The 21272-nt window shown below is 34.7% G+C and overlaps 4 protein-coding genes across 4 annotated transcripts in view; 2 read left to right on the forward strand and 2 right to left on the reverse strand.

The window, feature by feature from the left end:
- The window catches only part of LOC107060955 (uncharacterized), a 6092-nt gene extending 2138 nt beyond the window's left edge, over window positions 1–3954 (reverse strand). Inside the window, exons 1-4 of the mRNA XM_015309581.1 lie at window positions 3428–3954; window positions 1669–2643; window positions 1234–1579; window positions 80–1134 (exon numbers count right to left, since the gene is read on the reverse strand). Coding sequence (XP_015165067.1) covers window positions 80–1134; window positions 1234–1579; window positions 1669–2643; window positions 3428–3954 — 2903 coding nt within the window. The remainder of the gene's footprint in view (window positions 1–79; window positions 1135–1233; window positions 1580–1668; window positions 2644–3427) is intronic.
- A 3520-nt stretch (window positions 3955–7474) lies between these two features.
- LOC107060956 (uncharacterized protein K02A2.6-like) lies at window positions 7475–8113 on the forward strand. Its single transcript, XM_015309582.1, has one exon. The coding sequence runs from the start codon at window positions 7475–7477 to the stop codon at window positions 8111–8113; it is 639 nt and encodes a 212-aa protein (XP_015165068.1).
- A 3725-nt stretch (window positions 8114–11838) lies between these two features.
- LOC107060957 (cell wall / vacuolar inhibitor of fructosidase 2-like) lies at window positions 11839–12357 on the forward strand. The gene has a single exon (XM_015309583.1). The coding sequence runs from the start codon at window positions 11839–11841 to the stop codon at window positions 12355–12357; it is 519 nt and encodes a 172-aa protein (XP_015165069.1).
- Window positions 12358–13476: 1119 nt separating this feature from the next.
- On the reverse strand, window positions 13477–14558 carry LOC102586825 (pectinesterase-like). The gene is made up of 2 exons (XM_006349481.1): window positions 14243–14558; window positions 13477–14168 (listed from the first exon to the last, which is right to left on the reverse strand). The coding sequence occupies exons 1-2, from the start codon at window positions 14556–14558 to the stop codon at window positions 13477–13479; spliced, it is 1008 nt and encodes a 335-aa protein (XP_006349543.1).
- Between the last annotated feature and the right edge of the window lie 6714 nt (window positions 14559–21272).

Here is a 21272-nt window from a genome sequence, read left to right on the forward strand (position 1 = left end):
CCAAGTAGGAATAGGCATCCTCTGAGATGCACCCCCGGGACGCTGGTGCTCACACTTGACCTGTTGGCAAGTCAAACACCTAGAAACAAAGTCTGAAATATCTCTCTTCATCCCACACCACCAGTAATGTTGACTCAGATCATGATACATCTTCGCAGCTCCCGGATGAATAGAATATCGGGAACAATGGGCCTCTTCAAGAATCAGTCTAGTCAACTCTCCCGTCTTGGGCACATAAATCCTGCCTCCGATCCTCAAGACACCGTTAGAATCAAGGACAGCCTCCTTGGCTTCCCCTCTCAATACTCTATCTCGAATGAGACATAACTTCTCATCATCAAACTGGTGCACACGGATCTGCTCGACTAAAGAAGACTGAGCCTCAATAAAAGCAATCATCCCATCACTCTCCTCTGAGATCTGCAACCGGACAAGACTATTAGCTAACCTCTGAACATCTCTAGCCAATGGTCTCTCCTCAATGCTAAGTGCTGCAAGACTTCCCATGCTAGGAGCCTTCCTACTCAAAGCATCGGCAACAACATTGGCCTTCCCCGGATGATATAGAATGGTCACATCATAGTCCTTCAACAACTCAAGCCACCTACGCTGCCTCAAGTTTAGATCCCTCTGACTAAAGATATACTGAAGACTCCGATGATCAGTGAAGATCTCACAATGCACCCCATACAAATAATGATGCCATAACTTAAGTACAAATACTACAGCCGCCAACTCCAAATCATGAGTAGGGTAGTTCTTCTCATGGGACTTCAATTGCCTAGAAGCATAAGCAATCACTTTCCCCTTCTGCATCAATACACCACCCAATCCGACTCCTGAAGCATCACAATACACAGTAAAGTCTACACCCTCCTCAGGTAGAGTCAACACAGGAGCCGAAGTCAACAAAGTCTTGAGCTTTTGAAAACTCTCCTCACACTCATCAGACCACTGAAAACCCACACCCTGTCGAGTCAATCTAGTCAATGGAGCTGCAATAGTAGAGAAACTCTGAACAAATCGTCGGTAATAACCTGGCAATCCCACAAAACTCCTAATCTCGGTAGGAGAGGTAGGTCGCGTCCAGCCTCTAACTGCCTCAATCTTGGCCGGATCTACTCTAATACCCTCCTTGGACACCACGTGTCCCAAGAATGCCACAGAATTAAGCCAGAACTCACACTTTGAGAACTTGGCATACAACCTCTCTTCCCTCCATCTCTGAAGTACAATTCTCAAGTGTCGGACATGGTCATCCTCAGTCCTGGAGTAAACCAAAATGTCATCGATGAAAACAATCACAAAAGAATCAATGTATGGTCGAAACACCCCGTTCATCAACTCCATAAAAGCTGCAGGGGCATTAGTTAACCCAAAGGACATCACTAAGAACTCATAATGCCCATACCGAGTCCGAAAAGCTGTCTTAGGGATATCTGATGCCCTAATCTTCAACTGATGATACCCAGACCTCAAATCAATCTTAGAAAACAACGATGCCCCCTGTAGCTGATCAAATAAGTCATCAATACGCGGAAGAGGATACTTATTTTTCACTGTTACCTTGTTTAACTGTCTGTAATCAATACACATCCTCATAGTCCATCCTTCTTCTTCACAAACAACAAAGGGGCACCCCAAGGTGACACACTAGGGCGAATAAACCCCTTACTCAATAAATCCTGCAACTGATCCTTCAACTCTTTCAACTCTGCTGGAGCCATACGGTAGGGAGGAATAGAAATGGGCTTAGTGCCCGGCTCCAAATCAATAGCAAAATCAATATCCCTATCGGGAGGAACACCTGGTTGAGCACGGATAAAAGAAATGACCTTGCTAGGATAAGAGCCATTAGCACCCTTCCACTCAACCCTCGGAACACCAGGCATTGCTAAAGTCACAGTCTTAGCATTACAATCAAGGACAGCATGATAAGGAGAAAGCCAATTCATACCCAAGATAACATCAAAGTCTACCATCCCCAGAATGATTAAATCTACCCAAGTGTCATACCCCGCTAGAGAAACAAGACAAGATCGATACACTCGATCCACCACTAAGGGTTCACCCACAGGTGTAGAAACACGAATAGGTACGGTCATGCTATCACATATCATATCAAATTCAGCAGCAAAATAGGTGGACACATAAGAGAATGTAGACCCTGGATCAAATAATACAGACGCAGATCGATGGCATACTGGGATGATACCTGTAATAACAGCATCAGAAGTCTCCGCTTCGGGTCTCCCCGGAAAAGCATAACAGTGGCCCCCTCGGCCACCTCCAGCCTGGGTGGTAACTCTACCCCCACTCTGCTGAGCTGTAGAACCACTACTAGAAGCTCTACCGCCTCTACCTGACTGAACTCTGCCTCGGCCTCTACCCGGTGGTACCGGTGGTCTAGCCTGAAATGAAGAATTAGGTTGGGACCCTCCACGACCCCTCTGGAAAGTACACTGTTGCATCAGGTGATCGGGATCTCCACAAGAAAAGCAAAATCTCTGTCCCGGGAACTGTTGTGCGGACCCTAAAAACCCACTATAATTGCCTCGCCCCATAGGTCGCTGCTGTGAACCGTGACCCACGCTATAAGAACCCCGAGGTATCTGACCACCCTCAGAAAAAATATGAATACAACTGAAGTTAGGGAGGAATTGTACAGATCTTTAAGGATGGCATCAGACGATAGTTTGATGAACGAAAATGAATGGGTTGATGATGATTCATACTATAGTTTGAACAATGATGTACATCTAATGGAAATTCTAGAATTTGATTTAATGTCAAATTCTGTATGTATAATTAATTAATACATTAAATATTTTTTGTAATATGACTCAATTTTAAATACACTCTCTATATTTCAAACTTAAACATTTACACTTTATGTACTATAAGAAATATACACTTACACCTCCGAAATTACATGGGTTTTGAATAAAATAAATAAAATGTTATAAAGCGGCAAAAATAGTAATATAAAATTCTAGGGACTATGAAAATTATTTTGCTTTTTACTTCATACTCTCATTCCTGATCTTATTATTTGATTTCATAGTATAAATTGAGAAGACCTGCATAAAGAACAAAGGCGCCCGATCATTTTTTATTCCCTATATTATGTCGATTTGATAAATTGTGAATCATTACTTATATTTGTTACTAAAATGACCTCCAATTAGGTAATTTTTTTAATTATTATATTTGAATAAATTTAAACTATATAATTTAATCATTTTTAAATGTAATTTATAAAATATTGAGATAACAACAACTCAAAACACATTAGACTCGGTAAATGTCGAAAGTTATAGAAATCATGCATATAGTTCATATGTGTCGAATCAAAGAGAGTCAAATATATACTATTAATTATATAAGTTTAAATTTAGGTGGGTCCATCTTTCGAAATTTCTCATACCTACGCTGCTCATCCTCTGTCAGAACAACCAATGGTGCACCTTGACCCCCAATTGCTGGTGCAAGATCATTCTCAACCATGGGATCCTTTGGTGGCTGCCCTACCGCATCATGCATAACTGGAGCTTCCTGCTGCTCTTGGGTCTGAGCCCCCTCTCTAGTCTGAGAGTCTTGTGGTGTAGTGGTCGCACCACCACCCTGAGTAAAGCTCTCAAGCACACTTAACACTCTCAATAATGTATCCTGAAGTAAAGGTGTGACTGCAGGCTCTGGAGGAACCTGGTCCTCTCTGTCATCAATCTGAGGCTCTGGAGAGGCCTCTCTAGTACGACCTCTCACTGGTGCTGCTCCACGGCCACGACCTTTGGCTAGTATCGTTCCACGAGCGCGACCTCTAGCTCGGGCTCTACCCCTACCCCTAGCTGGGGCCTCAACAACTGCCTCGGGAAGTGCCTCCCCTCTACCACCAGTAACAGTCGCTCTAGTCCTCGTCAATTTGAAAGCTTTCGATTGTGTGCGGAGAGACATGATAGAGGCAGTAAATTTGAATATTCAGATGGGGCCTACAGAATTCAATGTGGAGTTTTAGATGTTAGACATCAATACAAGCTACAATTTGCTTCTTGGAAGACCGTTTATCCACATGGCTGGGGCTGTGCCTTCTACCCTTCACCAACTAATGAAATTTGTTTGGAAGGACTAGGAATTGGTCATTTTTGGTGAAGGAAGCCATTCCAATGGGTATGCACCGATCGTTGATCATTCTCTTGAGGTTGTGATTTCTACACTGTGGAGCTGGTAAATGCCACCGGTGATGACTTGGCTCTACAGCCTCCTATGCCTGCCGTGTACAAGATGATTGCTACTGTCATGCTCCAAAATGGTTTCGAACCAGGTTTCGGATTGGGGAAGCACTTTCAACGAATTGTCGATCCTATTCAAGTTCCCGCCAGAAGAACAAAGTTTGGTTTGGGGTATGTCCCCACAGATGCTGATGAACAAGAGTGTTGATCGGATTCTTGCCAGACCAATGCCTCACTTATACCAGTCATTCCCAGTGCGGGAGCACGCCATCGACAGCGGTCTGGGAAAGGAATCTAGGGCATGTTCGAAGAGGTTGTCGCAGTCATGGAGGATGAAGCTGAGACCTCAGAAATTCGCGATGCCAAGCTAGAGGAGCAGTTGCAGAATTGGACATCCACACTGCTCCTGATTTCCCGTATAGCTTGGTAGAAAAGACATGTGTCTTTGTTTGTTTGTTTTTAAAATTGGTGGTAATCCGGAAGAGGCCCGAGACCCACTCTTTATGTAGTTTTTATTTATTTGAAGTTTTTCAATTCCCTTGTGATGCTTAAAAAGGCAAAATGGCCTTAGCCGAGGCCAAAGTTTGTTTTGGTTTTTTTTTTAAATTTAAATGAAAGCCTCTTTTATAAAAAAAATTGTTTACTTATTTGTCATGTCATGAACCGAGTGAACAAAATAAGGCAGTAATATTAATTTAAAACCTGTCAATGTCATGTCATGTCATGAACCAAGTGAACAAAATGAGGCAGGTAATGATGAGGGCGAGGAATATGAAGAAGAAAATGAGGTACCCGAACTTGTTGCCGAAGAGTTTCGAGAATCAACCCAAGCTGAATTTAGAAGAAATCGAAACTGTAAACCTTGGAGATGAGGAGTGTGTCAAAGAAGTCAGAATTAGTGTCCATCTGACTGAAGCTCAAAGAAGAGACCTAGTTCATTTGCTCAGAGAGTACATTGATGTATTCGCCTGGTCTTACAAAGACATGCCAGGGTTGAGTACGAATATGGTGTCCCATAAATTGTCGATTAATCCCTATTTCAGCCCAGTAAAACAAAAGACTCTAAAGTTCAAGCCTAAGTTGAGTTTAAAGATCAAAGAGGAGATTACCAAACATATTAAGTCTCAAGTAGTGAAGGTGACGCAATATCCAACTTGGTTAGCCAACGTTGTTCCGTTTGCCAAGAAAGACAGAAAAATTAGAATTTATGTTGACTACAAAGATCTCAACAAAGCAAGCCCGAAAGATAACTTTCCATTACCAAACATCCACATTCTCATTGATAACTGTGCTAAGCATGAGATGCAGTCATTTGTGGATTGTTATGCGGGTTACCACCAGATCCTGATGAACGAAGAAGATGCAGAAAAGACAGTTTTCATCACGCCTTGGGGTGTATATCATTATCAGGTGATGCCGTTTGGTCTCAAAAATGCCGGTGTTACTTACATGAGGGCCATGACGACCATCTTTCACGATATGATTCACAAGGAGATCGAGGTGTATGTAGACGATGTCATAATCAAGTCTCGCGAGAGTTCGGATCACTTGACTCACTTAAGGAAATTCTTTGATCGCTTGCGTCGATACAATTTGTTGTTAAATCCCGTCAAATGTGCTTTTGGAGTGCCAACTGACAAGTTGTTGGGATTTATAGTCAGCAGGAGGGGTATTGAGCTTAATCCTTCCAAGATCAAGGCGATCCAGAAATTACCTTCTCCGAAGACCAAGAAAGAGGTGATGAGTTTTCTGGGAAGTTTGAACTACATCAGTCGATTTATAGCTCAGTCCACCGTGGTATGTGAGCCAATCTTTAAGTTGTTGAAAAAAGATGTCTCGACCAAGTAGATCGGAGAATGTCAATCTCCTTTTGACGCCATCAAGAACAATTTGTCCAATCCACCGGTATTGGTCCCTTCGCGAGAAAAGAGTCTGTTATTGCTATATTTGTCAATCTCGGATAATACATTGGGATGCGTGCTTGGTCAACATGACGAAACTGGGAAAAAGGAGCGAGCCATTTATTATTTGAGCAAGAAATTCACTCCATATATGGCTCGTTACACTCTTTTGGAGAGGACATGTTGTGCTTTGACTTGGATTGCTTAGAAGTTGAGACATTATTTTTCTTCTTATACCACATACCTTATTTCCAGAATGGACCCGCTGAAGTATATTTTCCAGAAAGCAATGCCGACCGGGAAGTTAGCTAAATGGCAAATGCTTTTAAGTGAGTTTGATATTGTGTATGTGACTCAGAAGGCGATAAAAGCACAAGCCTTGGCTGATCATCTTGCGGAGAATACAGTTGATAAAGAATATGAACCGTTCAAGACTTATTTTCCCGATGAGGAAGTTTTGTTTGTGGGTAAAGATATTTCTGAAGCGTATCCTAGTTGGAGTGTATTCTTTGATGTAGCGGCGAATTACCAAGGGAAAGGTATCAGAGCGGTCTTAGTATCAGAATTCGGTCAACACTATCCTATGGCAGCTAGACTCCGATTTGATTGCACAAACAACATGGCAGAATACGAAGCTTGTATCATGGGGTTAAAGATGGCCATCGACATGAATGTTCATGAGCTTTTGGTTATTGGAGATTCAGATTTGTTGATTCATCAGGTTCAAGGAGAATGGGTTGTGAAGAATCCAAAGATCACACCGTATGTGCAGTATATACGTAAGTTGTGCAACAGATTTAACAAGATTGAATTCAGGCACACTCCTAGGACACAGAATGAGTTGGCCGATGCTCTTGCCACCATTGCCTCAATGATTAAATATCCAGATACTAGTTATATTGATTCAGTGGATGTAGAGGTAAAAGAGCAGCCTGTCCATTGTTCACACGTTGAAGCGGAACCAGACGGTTTGACTTGGTATTTTGACATCAAAAAGTACTTGGAGACCGGGACTTATCCTGAGAATGCAACATTCAACCAGAAGAAGTCGATACGCCGTATGACCCTCAATTTCTTCGCAAGTGGGGAATCCTTTATAGGAGGACTCTGGATTTAGGCCCTCTCAGATGTGTTGATGCTAGTGAAACTGCAAAGCTTCTGGAACAAATACATGCCGGAGTTTGTGGTACTCACATGAATGGACTTACTTTGGCGAGGAAAATCCTTTGAGCCAGTTATTTTTGGATGACTATAGAACATAATTGTTGCAAGTTTGTGCAGAAATGTCATAAATGTCAAGTGCATGGTGATTTGATTCGAGTCCCGCCTTACAAACTCAATGCTATGAGTTCACCTTGGCCATTTGTAGCTTGGGGCATGGATGTCATTGGTCCAATAGAGCCAGTCGCCTCTAACGGACATAGATTCATTTTGGTTGCTATTGACTACTTCACCAAGTGGGTGGAACCAACTTCATACAAATCGGTAACCAAGAAGGTTGTAGCTGATTTTGTTCGCAACAATTTGATATGTAGGTTTGGAGTGCCAGAATTCATCATTACTGATAATGGAGCGAATCTCAACAGTCATTTGATGAGAGAGATATGTGAACAATTCAAGATTACTCACCGAAACTCAACCGCTTATCGTCCCCAAATGAATGGAGCTGTAGAAGCCGCCAACAAGAACAATAAGAAGATTCTGAGGAAAATGATTAATAATCGCAGAGGTTGGTATGAGATGCTACCGTATGCTTTGTTGGGTTACCGAACGACTGTCAGAACATCAGTTGGAGCTACTCCATATTTGCTAGTATATGGAATAGAAGCAGTTATACCTGCAGAAGTTGAAATACCTTCATTGAGAGTCATCCAAGAAGCTGAATTGAGTGATATTGAATGGGTTCACAAGCGGACTGATCAGTTAACATTGATTGATGAGAAGAGAATGGTTGTTGTTTATCATGGACAACTGTATCGATAGAGAATGATTCGTGCTTTCCACAAGAAAGTAAGAGCCAGAATGTTTGAGATTGGTCGGTCAGTTGGTTCTCAAACGTATTTTCCCTTACCAGGATGAATATAAAGGGAAATTTACACCAAATTGGCAAGGACCCTACATGGTTCGTAAAGTGTTATCTGAAGGTGCCTTAGTCCTGTCGGAGATAGATGGCACCGAATGGCCGAAACCGATCAATTCAGATGATGTCAGGAGATACTATGTGTAAAGTTTCAATTTGTATTTTCAGTCATTTCCTTGTAATCGTTCTATTTGCTTGTAATCGCTTTGTTTAGAATTATATCCCTTTGTAATGAACTACGTTTGACCTGAATTCTCAAGAATGAGATACTTAGGCGGCCTATGTCGGCCTCGGTCACCCTTTTATCCATTTTAAATATTTCCTTTTGTATTTGAACTACGTTCGACCTGAATTCTCAAGAATGAGATATGTAGGCGGCCTATGTCGACTTCGGTCGATTTCTTTGTAATTCTCTTATTTTTGAAAATCCTCGAGAGGGGGAACTACGTTTGACCTGATTCCTGCCTCAATGGGATACGTAGGCGCCACAACGGCTCGATCATATTTTCCGTAAGATTTCTATTTCTCTTTACAATAGAAACTGGGAATTTTTTTTTGAGAGGGACTCAAAAATTCTCAAGAAAGAGCTCTCCAACAAAGTCGAGACTGAAGTTACTTTGAAATTTGCAACTAGGACAGAATTTTTGAGAGGATCTCAAAAATTCTGTGATTTGATCACCAACGGTTAAAGATACGCCGAGACAATTAACTGGGACAGAAATTTTAAGGACGACCTCAAAATTTCAACGGGGTTTATCGGTGGTTTAGAACAACTTTAAATACTTCCCAGCAAATAATCAGATGGACCTCGAGGCATCAACTCCAAATGGCATTCATTAAGCTTGACGTGACATAACACTCGGCAATGACCTTTCCCAAATACTACTTTTTGAAAATCTATTTCTCTTAAAACTTTTCCTCTATGTTTCAATTATTTTTGCACAAAAATGTTTTGTCTTATCTATCAAGAAGAGGGAGATCGGAGAAATCAACCGAAGATAGCAAGACAAGAAGCAGACAACCAAAGAGATCAACACAGATCAGTTCATTTTTAAACTGACAATTTTTTTTGTGGATACAGGTCTATAGGTTACCTCAAAATCAGCATATTATTCCATTCAATGAATATAGAGAAGTCAAAAGGGCGAAGAGCTCTCCAAAATTGACAATTTTTCTGTGGATACAGGACAGTTGTAGTACAAATAATTATGAATGTGAACTTATTGTTCATGAAGCTAAGTAATAGCTAATTAGTAATGTCATGTTAACAAATTTTCTTTGTTTTCAGTTTTCCCCCATCCCGTTATTATCAACTAGTCATTGAAATTATGTATATTCTACGTATACAGTGAATGATTACATTTTGCATAAGGTTGAATCATTTTTTTTATTGTGGTACTAAATTAACAAAGAAGTTTTCAAAACAACCCAAAGGAAAGAAAAACTGGGATGTCATAAGGGTATATGCAAAACTTTTATTTTGTACTATAACAACAATATAATAATGACTCATAATTACTCTAATTTTAATTATGGAACAATCAAACACAATATAAAGTACAGAACTATTTTAATATGTTCACAATGTTGTGCCCGTGCTTGCACGGGCTTATACCATCTAGTTTTGAGTAAAATTATGACTTCCCCCCCCCCCCCCCCCCCCCCCCCCCCCCCTTTACCTCCATATTCATTCTTTATAATGTTTTTATTATTTTATAGAAACTGCTATTGTTACAATTTATTGATATAAACTTTGTTCCCGATTGATTTTACAAAGAAGATTATTAATAAGTTGTTTTATATTTTAACTAAATATTAAATTAATTTTTGTTTTTTATCATTTCCACAATCAACTCTAGAAAAATTATCACTTTTTATTGATAACGGTATATTTCACAAAAACAAAAATATTATTTAAGAGATACCAAAAAAATCTCTTTTTTTTTTTGTGTATCAAAATTAAGATCTAGATTAAGGATATTACGAAAACACTCATATATCATTTAAAGACAACATAACTATCTCAATAGAGTAGAGTTGGAGTTTCTGTACATAAGTATGATCATGATTTTTTAGTTATTAAATGGTTAATCAATTAATTAGGCAATACAATGGCAACGTAATTATAAAATTTCTTGAAAACAAAATTTCAAATCATATAATTATATACTTATTATAATTAATAACATGATTAATTGATATTTCATTAATTAAATGATAAGTTATAGCTACGTTGATTAGGACATCTCACCAGAAATGTTAAAATATTGGCTTTTAGTCTTCCTTATTTTATTCCATCTAATAGATTATCATTTCAATTAGTTAACAATTTTTTATATGCAATGTATATGGGTCATCAACTTGTATTTAATTTGTGAAAAATACTGAGGTAATGCTACATCACTGTATGATGAGACATTTTGTAGTAGTCAAAAAAATTCAAAGGAAAACAAAATTTGTTGTTATCATCATTTTAAGAAAAACGAAAAAAGAAAAAAGAAAAAAAATCGCATATAGGGTTTTAATACAGCTCAAAATATCTTATATATATATATATATTTTATGTTGAAAAATATTGAAAATAGCTTAAGGCGTGTGCCGTGTCTATGACACTATATTTAAGAATATTTCATCGATTAAAATGTTTATTGACCAATTTTAAGTTGAAAATATGTTATTGACCAGTTTTAAGTTGAAAAAACTGTTTGACAGCTCAAAATTTCCTTATTAGGAAAAGCTTATTAAGGCAATATAATAAATATAATCAATGTCATAATTGATATCAAAATAATGGCTAATGAAGAAGTACTAATTATACGTAGAATAAAATAAATAATATGATTAATATTATTATTATTATTATTATTATTATTATTATTATTATTATTATTATTATTATTATTATTATTATTATTATTATTATTATTAAGATATATTAATTATTTTACTAACATTTTAATCATCTGATTTTGATAAATTGCTAATAACAAAGTATTTTCTTGTTTTCTAGTAGATGCCTCCACCGAAATTTCCTTGTTATCTTCTTTGTATGACCCTTTTTTTATTTTTTGAAAAATTGGTTTATTATTTGTTGGGTTCACTTTTATATTTTGAAAAATTGTTTTAATATATTAAAAAGGAAACATGAACGTAAAAAAATAAAAATTAAAAGAAAAAAAATAACAACGTATTATTGGTTATAAATTTTCAAATTTTACTTCTAAACATATCACTGACATATTAAAATTAAAATTAAGTAATAAGTGATGAAACATAAATATGAGTGTCCGAAATATTGGCAATTCTTTTTTTTTTCCTTTCACAAAACAGAATTCATAACTAGCACTTTCTTTTCCATATTATATTGTTCTTAGTTACTTGTCAGATTAAGAAAAAAATTGATTGAAAATCATATTTAAAGTGAATTAACATTAGACTATTTGCATGCCTAAATTAAAAGAGGATATTTACTACACTAGTTTATTTCAAAAGGAAATGATATAATTACCACAATCTTGACCCAATTATATCTACATGATCTTTTATGGAAAAGAAATAAATATGAATATTCTATTCTAGCTATAAGAAGAACTCGACATATGAATACAAAATATATGTACTTGTGAAGATGAATTCCTTGAAAGCATTAACAGTGATTTTCATGCTTTTTTTTTCTCTGGTAACTTTTTCGTCGGGAGATTTGATAGTAGATGTTTGTCAAACGTCTAGTAACTTCAAAGTTTGCGTCAACGCTCTTAGAGCGGACCCTCAGAGCCCTTCTGCTGATAAAAAAGGTTTGGTACGTATTCTACTTCAACAATGTTTAACAAAGACAAAAAGTATTTACAATGAAGTCGCAAATCTACTAGAGCAAGCAAAAGAACATGTTCTCATACAATGCCTTCAAATTTGTAAGGAAAATTATGATCTTGCGATAGACGATGCTACAACAGCAATTAAAGATTTTGATGCAAATGACTTTTTTGGGGCAAAGATTTCTGCTTCTGCTGTTATAACTGGTCCAGATACTTGTGAAGAATCATTTACTGAACCACCTATTAGAACATCCCCTATAAAATCAAAAAGTGAAGATTTGATGAATTTTGTTGATTTAACCTTGAGTTTGGTAAATCAATTCAGCAATTAATTTGTAATTGACATTCTAATTTAAATTTATAAGATGATATCATGACTACATAATGGTATGCTAAAGTTTACTTTATGAGTTGTTTGTTGATTTAACATTGAGTTTGGTAAATCAATTAAAAAATCTGTATTTTGCATTCTCGTTTAGCAACAAAAAATAAGTAAAGAAAAATTAGTACTAGTCTCATTTGCTGGAGCATTGGAGTTTTTGGGTTCGTTCGCGTTCCAGTTTTAGATACATGCAAATCACATTAAATACACACTAGATACATATAGGTGTATGTATTTGGAGTGATTCATATGTATCTGGGATACCAGATACATGGAAGAGTGGCGAGTGAGATGGGAGAGAGGCGAGGGAGGTGAACGAGATATTCTATGTATCCAGATACATGCGAATTCACTTGGATACAATGTATTTAGAACAAATTACATCTAATTTGACTCCATATATCCAAAATACATTTATCTGGAGACGGGACGTATCAGGAGGCACCAAAATCTTGTAAAATACGTAATATTACAAATTAGAGTAGATCTAAGTAATTAACTCCAAAACTATTAAGATTTATGTAAATTCCACTAATTATTTTGTTCCCCAATTTCAGATTAATTCAAGTTTCAAAGAACCCAAAATATCTAATAATCCATTCAGCCCTTACTTTAAAACCCAAAAATCAGCCTAATAATTGGCCCAAATCCACGGCCCATTCATTTATTTTGGCTTTATATTTACCTCAGTTTTCGTTTCTGCTATATTTGCTCGAAAGTTTCTGCTTGCATTTAAGCCTTACTTACTGGGCTTTCTAAGTGACTCTCATTCAGACATAAATGCATAAAAATGAACTCATTTTTAAGTTAAGCTATGTTCCTGTTGGTCATCCTAAGAGTCATTCTAACCAGATTATTTTGTGTCCGGCACATTTCGATACAATAAGTTTCTGTAACTATGTTCTTTTTTATGACTTAATGTTTCAGTCGATAATTAGTTGGACAATGGCAGCAATAAATTACTTGAACACGAAATTTAAAATTAGATTACCGGATAACAAGTAGGTTCATAGTAGTAATATTTTTGTAATCAGATAATTAGTAGGAATACAATACAAATTAATGTTGTTTAAGATAAATCTAAGTAACGTGGAATGTTTGCGGGAATCCACTGGTCACCCTTTATAAACTGCCTAACCGTAAAGTTTGATGCAATAGCTGGATTTGTAGTGACGGATGCCCATGTCACACGTCCCTTCGTGACAGCACCCGGTCCTCTGTTCTTGTACTCCAAATAATATGGCTGGCGGACAACGGATTTATTTGCCGATTCAATCCATTCAACCCATCCTTTAGGATCTATCAAGTTACCGATGTAACTTTCCATTATCACAGTTCTAGAAAATATACCCCATGGCCGACCAAAATATGTCGTGACGTTGTCCAATTTCTCCAAATCGTCGGTAGCCCTAATAGTGCAATTTTGAAGCACTATTCCACTTCCAGCGTGCTCAAACTCTCTCTTCTGGGCCGTGATTGTGTTATATTGCCTCGCCATTGGAGTACGTGCTTCAATCACGCAGTTTTGAAACAGGGCCATTGCGCCACCACATATAAAATCTATCGTTCCATAGATTTCACATTCTCGAAAGAATTGACGTTGCTCTTTCACATATAGAGTGTCTTGATACCCGTCGAAGCGACATCTGTAAAAAGACATTAAATCAGCTTCAACTCTTAAAGCCACTGCCTGATGCTTTACGGCTCCAGCATTATTCCTAAAAGTTAAATCTTGGGCTGCGAAGCCATTGCCAAGAACCCCTGCAAATTGAATAAGAAGAAACAATTATAATTCATCAAAATTAATAAAAGTATATATAGAGAGAGGGACTTACCAACGGTTGCGGTGTCATAGGTTTTGTTGCCGTCGACAAAACTTCTATTACCCGTTATAATCGTAGTATCCATCCCTTCTCCAATCAGGAATATATTAGTCTTCTTTTTATCAACTCTAATATATTCCTCATACGTGCCTTTCTTAATTTTTATGAAGAATGGCTTGACACTGTGATCAGGGGCCGCCAATATTGCTCCAGCAATTGTGTTGAAATTTCCGGTACCATCTTTAGATACAACCGCATTATAAGGTGTTTCCGTTATCGATTGGCTTTGAACACATTCAACTATAGTTGTAGCGACAAACAACGTCATTATATTCCCTGCATTAAAAAATTTTAAAAATCCGATGAGTTTATGGACAAAAATTCAGCTACAGTCTAGATATATGGAAGAAGGGATACCGCAAAACTTATCCGTGATGGCCATTGCAAAGATGATGATTAGAAAAGAAGAGAAATTATTTGAGTCACTGAACGTGAAGAGCAGGCGGCAATTCTTCTTGGTAGTGGAAGAGTTCTACTCTTTCTTAATATTGTAGTATTGTCAAAGCTTAACAAAATCTCCCTCCTTTATATTGTAGCAAAGGTATGCTTTTTCTTGCATGTTTTTATTGTAAAATGTCATTTTAAAGGCTCTTTTTTGGACAACTAAATGTCATCTTTGTTGAATTGAATTTTTCTACCAATTGTACAATTACTTACCTAGGTAATATGTAATTGTAGTAACATTTTAATTCTTAGCTTAGTTATGGTATTGCCTTCTTCTTATTATCTTTTCTTATTTGGAGGGAATTAACTTGAGACTTTTATGACATTTTCATTTGTGAAGATACAATTTTGTACTTACTTCATTTCTTTTAAAATGATGTTTTAACTTTTGTAATATTCTCAAAAGAAATGGTTTTTTAAGATATCAAGAAGATATTGCTTTTTGTTTTTTCTGCAAAGTTATTTTTTACCTAAAATGCACAATTTTTTAAAAAGAACTAGATGGAGTAGGGGAAATGGGAAGGAATTACATGTTATAAATGACAACATGAAAGCGTAAATTAAAGCATTAGTCTTTTTTTTTGTTTTCACCTTCGATGTATCCTCTTGTAATCGTTTCGTATTTAAATTTTTATATTTTGAATTCCTTAATAAAAACTTTTGTCTCCGTCACTGACGAGGACTGCTCGATGTGCCAAAAAGTCATATTAACCTTTAGGTAGCTGATCATGCATAAAAAAGTCTAAAAAAACTTCTAGTACAATTTCGTAATCTTTCTCCTTTCTCAGCCGAGTTGCTCATATGTTAAGCACCGTATGTCTTAAAGTTGTAGGTTCGAGTCATCAAAGAAGCAAAAAGATAGTAATGTGTTAATACTTATGTCCATTATACTTGTAATAACGTGACTTTCATTTCATCCTATATTATAATTGAACTCGTTGCTTTTATAACCCCTCATGTCAATACTATTTGTTAATTTCTCCATAACTTTTTATTTTTTTACAGTATCACTCTTTATATTAATAGTAAAAAAAACTCTTTACTTGCACGTTAATTTCAAACTTTGTACCCATTCGAGAATTGAGTTGTTGGATAACGCAAAAAAATAGATTAGTTGAAGAGCAAATATCCAAGCAAATACAAGTTGGAGTGAGTCACTATACGTTACTCTATCCAAAAAGTAGTGTTTTAGCAAAATAATAAGAATACATATATATTAGTAAATGTCTATCATGAACACTTCAATTTATTTTACCTATATATGGGTGAATTATTATCATCATACTTTAAAAAGGGTATGTTATATTATTGATAGTCACAATCATGTGACACAACTTTGATACAAAAGTTGGTGAAAAAGTTCATGATTTTCAAGTGAAAATGACAAACGAAATATATATATATTTTAAAGTTCTTACTAAGAAAGAATATTTAGACATGGTTAAGACCAAAGTGAACTGTGATTTGATGACGTTCAAGACATGAATCCATTATTCATTTGGGAAAAAACACTCTTATAAGTAGTGTTTTCGCTAAAAGATAAGTGTATCATTTAAATTTAACTTTTCTAAGAAAGAATATGTAGATACGGTTAAGACCTGAGTGAACGGTAATTTGATGACGTTCAAGACACGAATAACCATTATTCATTTGGGAAAAAAACTCTTTTAAATAGTGTTTTCATTAAAAGATAAGTGACATATAGATATACTACATTGATTTTGCATAAAATTTAAACTTAAGGTAATAATATATACTTTACATTTATCTACAATTCTATGTATAAAACATTGGTGCTATAGTTATTGCGCAATTCTCTTACTAGTTCATTCCTACGAAGCTTGTTTCCCATTTATCAACGTTTTCTCTTATCTATCTAATAATAATAGGTAAACTTATAATAGTAAGTGGATAACATTTTACTATATTATATAGTTTCAACTTTCAATTTTTAACTTTTATAGTCACATTTCATAGGGAAATTCTAATTAATTAGTATAACGTTGCTAAGGATTTGAAAGCTCAAATTGAACTTTGGTCATCGATAGCAGGCAAGATTTAATTAATTTGTTACTTGTTGCTTTCAATTACCTCAATTGACCCTATTGCTAGTGAAGTGTCTAAATAACACTCAATCCCAAATACTAAACAAAATATATACTAATAACATTGATATATATAAAATTACCTAATATGCATTTGTTTCTAGTCAAGAATAAAACTATTATTGGTCACATGAAAGTAAAATGTCAAAATTGGTTAAAGAAAACTATTGGTCACATGAAAATTAAAATACCAAAATTCCGGAGAAAAAAAAAGATAAAATGGTCTCTTTTCTTGTGTACTACTAAGTTTAAATAATTTTTTTAGGTATCATTTGAGCAATTTTGATCATATAAAGAGTTGTTATTCGGATAATATGAAGGTAAGAAGAATGTCTAATAGACCTTTGACTCAAGGTGAGAATAACAAAATCATTTTTAAAAATGAAAAAAAAAATGAAGTTAAAGGCCATATAGAATAAAATGGAGAAAATTGTTGTAGCAATAATCAATAAAATGATAATTAGAGCAAATTAGACAACAACGATAATAAAATTGAAGATAACAGAAAAATAATAGTAAATATATATCCTCCGTATCATATCCTCCCCCCCCCCCCCCCCTCCTTTTAATTGTCTTTTTTCTAGCTTAACTACTAATTTAGTATGGCTAGGACCACCACCAACGCCACCAACTGCATCAACTCCGTCATACAAATATAGAGGTTGTGTTTAAATATTTTCTTTAATCCTGGTAAAATACAAGTCATAGAATAATCTAAAGTGTTATTTACTAAAACAAAATAAAATAGGAGGATAAGGGTGATGGTCCTTTATTGTCGAAACATTATCATCGAGATGATGATCTTTAGGTGTACTATTCATAGTATACTAATTAAATCATAAAATTGACAATTTTATTTATTAATTTCTGACATTGTACATAATATTCTTGAGAAATAGTTAATGTAGTGATTTAATTATAGTGATTCCAACTTTAAATAGATCGATGATTACATAATTATGACATTATACATCACCGATTGATCGAAAGATGATTTTTCAGTATTAGTGATTTTTGTGTTACTAAGGTGACAGTTTTGCAATTTTTCTGTTAGAAAACTTAATTATGTTACTTGTGAAAAGACATCATAGATTGTACTAGTTGAAATAATTTGATTTATGATTGTGTTGAAATTTAAGACAAAAAAAAATATATCTAATTGATAATACTGGAAATTAATTAAAAAAGAATGTCATTTTTACTTCTCCTTTCTTAGAAAGCCAAATGAGCTGAAGAAATTGAATGAAGTAGCTTTCAAAAAAACATAGTAATTTCACTTGAATTTAGATACATAGAGAAGGAATTGAACGCAATAAAAATAGTCATTTCTTTACGAATTATTTGTCTTTTTATTTCTTTTCCCTCCATATTCATCATTCATGTTGATTATAATATTCTTATTTTCTGCTCATTATTATTTTACATGTGGTACTATTGTTCGAGTCCATTGGGTTGAAGCCCAACATATGTCTTTTGTTCTGTAAAGCCACTGTCAAGTTCATGAAAGGGGAAGCAAGTATTTAGTCAAAGGGGTCATAACAAAGCAGCAGCAGCAGCATAAGCAAATGATTGAATTATGAGTCAAAATAAGCTAAAACGTCATAAATTAGAATTTGTAACTTATGACTCATTTATAAGTCAAAATTGAAAAGTCATTCCAAACTCCAAACAGATTCTCAGCTTGAAAATAATTGACTATGAGCTGAAGTCCAAGTGTCTTATTTAACTGTTTGTGTCCATGTTTTCTTATTATTATTATGGTCATTAACAATTAATTCAATTAACTTAGATGAATCCTTCAGAGATTTTGAATAATTTTCTTCAATATTGTGTTATCCATCGGCACACCCTTGTTGGCAAATTCTTAAGAAGCCGGCCTCAAATTGAAAAAAATGGATCTAAGTTTGCGGAAAAGATTAAGAAAATCATACTAATTTGTGGTACATACTTCTATTGAAGTTGGTTATGTAATCCTATTAGAAACAAATGTTTTTTCAATGCGAATTGATGGGATATTTATACTATAGAACATTTTTTTGAATTCATTTTTCATCAAACAATTCACTGGGAAAATGCATATTGGAAAGCAGATAGAGTAGAAATTAAAGTTTCCTAATTTTTCCGCATGAAACATTGTTGAACACCCAATTTAGACTCCACGATTTAATTAATTTTAAGCCTTTTCAATTTGAAACAATTTAAAATAATTATATTTGAATTAAACATCCATCTTTTCTTTAAAATCAACTAATTTTACAAATTGGTTGACGTAATTGGTACTTTTATTTAAAAGTAATTTGTCCATAACAAAGTAATTATTTCATATTGTTAAAATAAAGAAGCTTAGAAATTAATTATAAGCATAATTTATTAGGAAAACTACATAATTGGACATACTTCACTACCATTTATATTATTATTACCTATATTTTCAAAATATTATGTATCTTAACACTAATTAAGAGTTTTCTACAGTATCTTGCTCTTACATACATGTATTTTTGCTACCAGATACACAAAAATAGGCGGAGAGGCGAGCGAGATTCGATACATACACACTAAATACATTTTCGTATGTATCTGGAATCCAGATACATGGGAGAGTGGTGAGCGATATGGGAGAGAGGCGAGGCAGGCGAGTGAGATTTGCTATGTATTTCAGATACACACGAATCCACTTGGATACAATGTATCTAGACAAATTACATCTAAATTTGACCATATGTATATGAGATACATGTATTTGGACGTATCTGGAGCCACAAAAATTTGATAAGATACATAATATTGCAAATTAGAGTGTATACAAGTAATTAGCTTCTAAGCTAATGGAATTTATGTAAGTTCCATTAATTTATTTTGCTCCCCAATTTCAAATTAATTAAAGTTTCAAAGAACCGGGTTCCTTGAATTCTTTTCTTTATAATAATCCATTCAGCCCTTACTTTAAAACCCAACCAAATAATTTGACCAAATCCACGCCCCATACCCGGCCCATTCTTTTACTTGGCCCAAATAGTAGTTTTTTTTCGTATTTGGAAATTTGGATTATTTACTAAAAATATTTGTCAAATAATGGCAAATTGTATGGACAAACACTATTTGTTAAATTTTTTCTCAAATTTTACTTAGGAAATCTATGGCCAAATGGCTCCCAAGTGTTTTGGTTGTTTAAGCCCGTGACCCTATTGTTTTAAGTAATAAATTTCTGCTATAATCCATAAAATGAAGTGTACATGTGACTATCATTTTTAAGTTATGTTTCTCTTGGTCATCCTAAGAGTCATTCTAACCACATTATTTGGTGTCCGCCACATTTTGACACAATAAGTTTCTGTAAATATGTCCCTTTTTATGATTTAATGGTCAGTCGATTAGTTGACAATGGCAACAATAAATTACTTGAAGACGGAATTTATAATTAGTTAATCAATTCATTTGACAAAAAAACAAAATACGTACATAGTAGTACTGTTTTTATAATCTGATAACTAGTAGCCAGCAAGAATACAATACAACTTAATGTTGATAAGTTGTCAAAAAGACTTAACGACGAATTTTGTTTGTATATCCAATAATCTTCTCCTTACTAAGTCCTACGAGGTGGATCACCAAGAATCATTAAACGTTTATCTGGATGTTAATGTTTGTGTCACTCGCACCATCCAAAGTATGGCTGCTAAAGTATGGCTTACTAACATGGTTTGGTAACATCTCATTTTTCGGTTCACCATATCACAGCGTCACATTAATTTGATACTCCGAATTTACATCTTTTAACCAAATCGAAGAGAATTATAGTCTAAACTGGTCCAGATTTTAGGAAAAAATACCTATATAGACATACTATACTATCATATATACATATTTTATCTCTACTTTAAAAATATTACATAGAGTACCACTTTTTAATAAATATACCATACATTTTAGAAAATTAAATCAGATACACAATTCCTTAAAAAATGATAGTAAATAATTATCTTAAAATTACATCTCCTTAATTAGTGGAAGATTAATAATTCAAATTAATTTTATCTCTCTTCAATTCAGCCTAGGGGAGTACAAAACCGAACCAAACCGCAAACCGAGTCAAAACCGGAAAAAAAAACCGACTAGTGGTTTGGTTTGACTTGGTTTGGTATTGGAAAAAAAAAACCTGACTATATTTGGGTTGGGTTGGTTTGGTTTTAACTAAAAAAAATCAACCCGAAACTAGACCAACCTGACATTATATATGTAATTTTAAAATTTTATTTTATACATAAAAATATTTACTTTGATATAATTTTAAAATATTTCTTATACTATTTCATAGTTTTTATCTTTTAATATATTATTTCAAGTTTAAAACTTAGAATTCGGAATGGTTCAATAAAGATTATAGTTCATAGATATTGATAATTATAATAAAACTTAAATCAAAATCAAAT

Source organism: Solanum tuberosum, unplaced genomic scaffold (genome assembly GCF_000226075.1).
Source record: "Solanum tuberosum cultivar DM 1-3 516 R44 unplaced genomic scaffold, SolTub_3.0 scf00106, whole genome shotgun sequence".
Taxonomy (NCBI): Eukaryota; Viridiplantae; Streptophyta; class Magnoliopsida; order Solanales; family Solanaceae; genus Solanum; species Solanum tuberosum.

Excerpts from the sequence above, each read along its gene's own strand:
- LOC107060956 (XM_015309582.1), top strand. The coding sequence starts at position 7,475 with ATGAGTTCACCTTGGCCATTTGTAGCTTGGGGCATGGATGTCATTGGT.
- LOC107060957 (XM_015309583.1), top strand. The coding sequence starts at position 11,839 with ATGAATTCCTTGAAAGCATTAACAGTGATTTTCATGCTTTTTTTTTCT.
- LOC102586825 (XM_006349481.1), bottom strand. The coding sequence starts at position 14,558 with ATGACGTTGTTTGTCGCTACAACTATAGTTGAATGTGTTCAAAGCCAA. Across the intron at positions 14,169-14,242 it reads CTATGACACCGCAACCGTTG|GGGTTCTTGGCAATGGCTTC; the intron begins GTAAGTCCCTCT and ends TTCAATTTGCAG.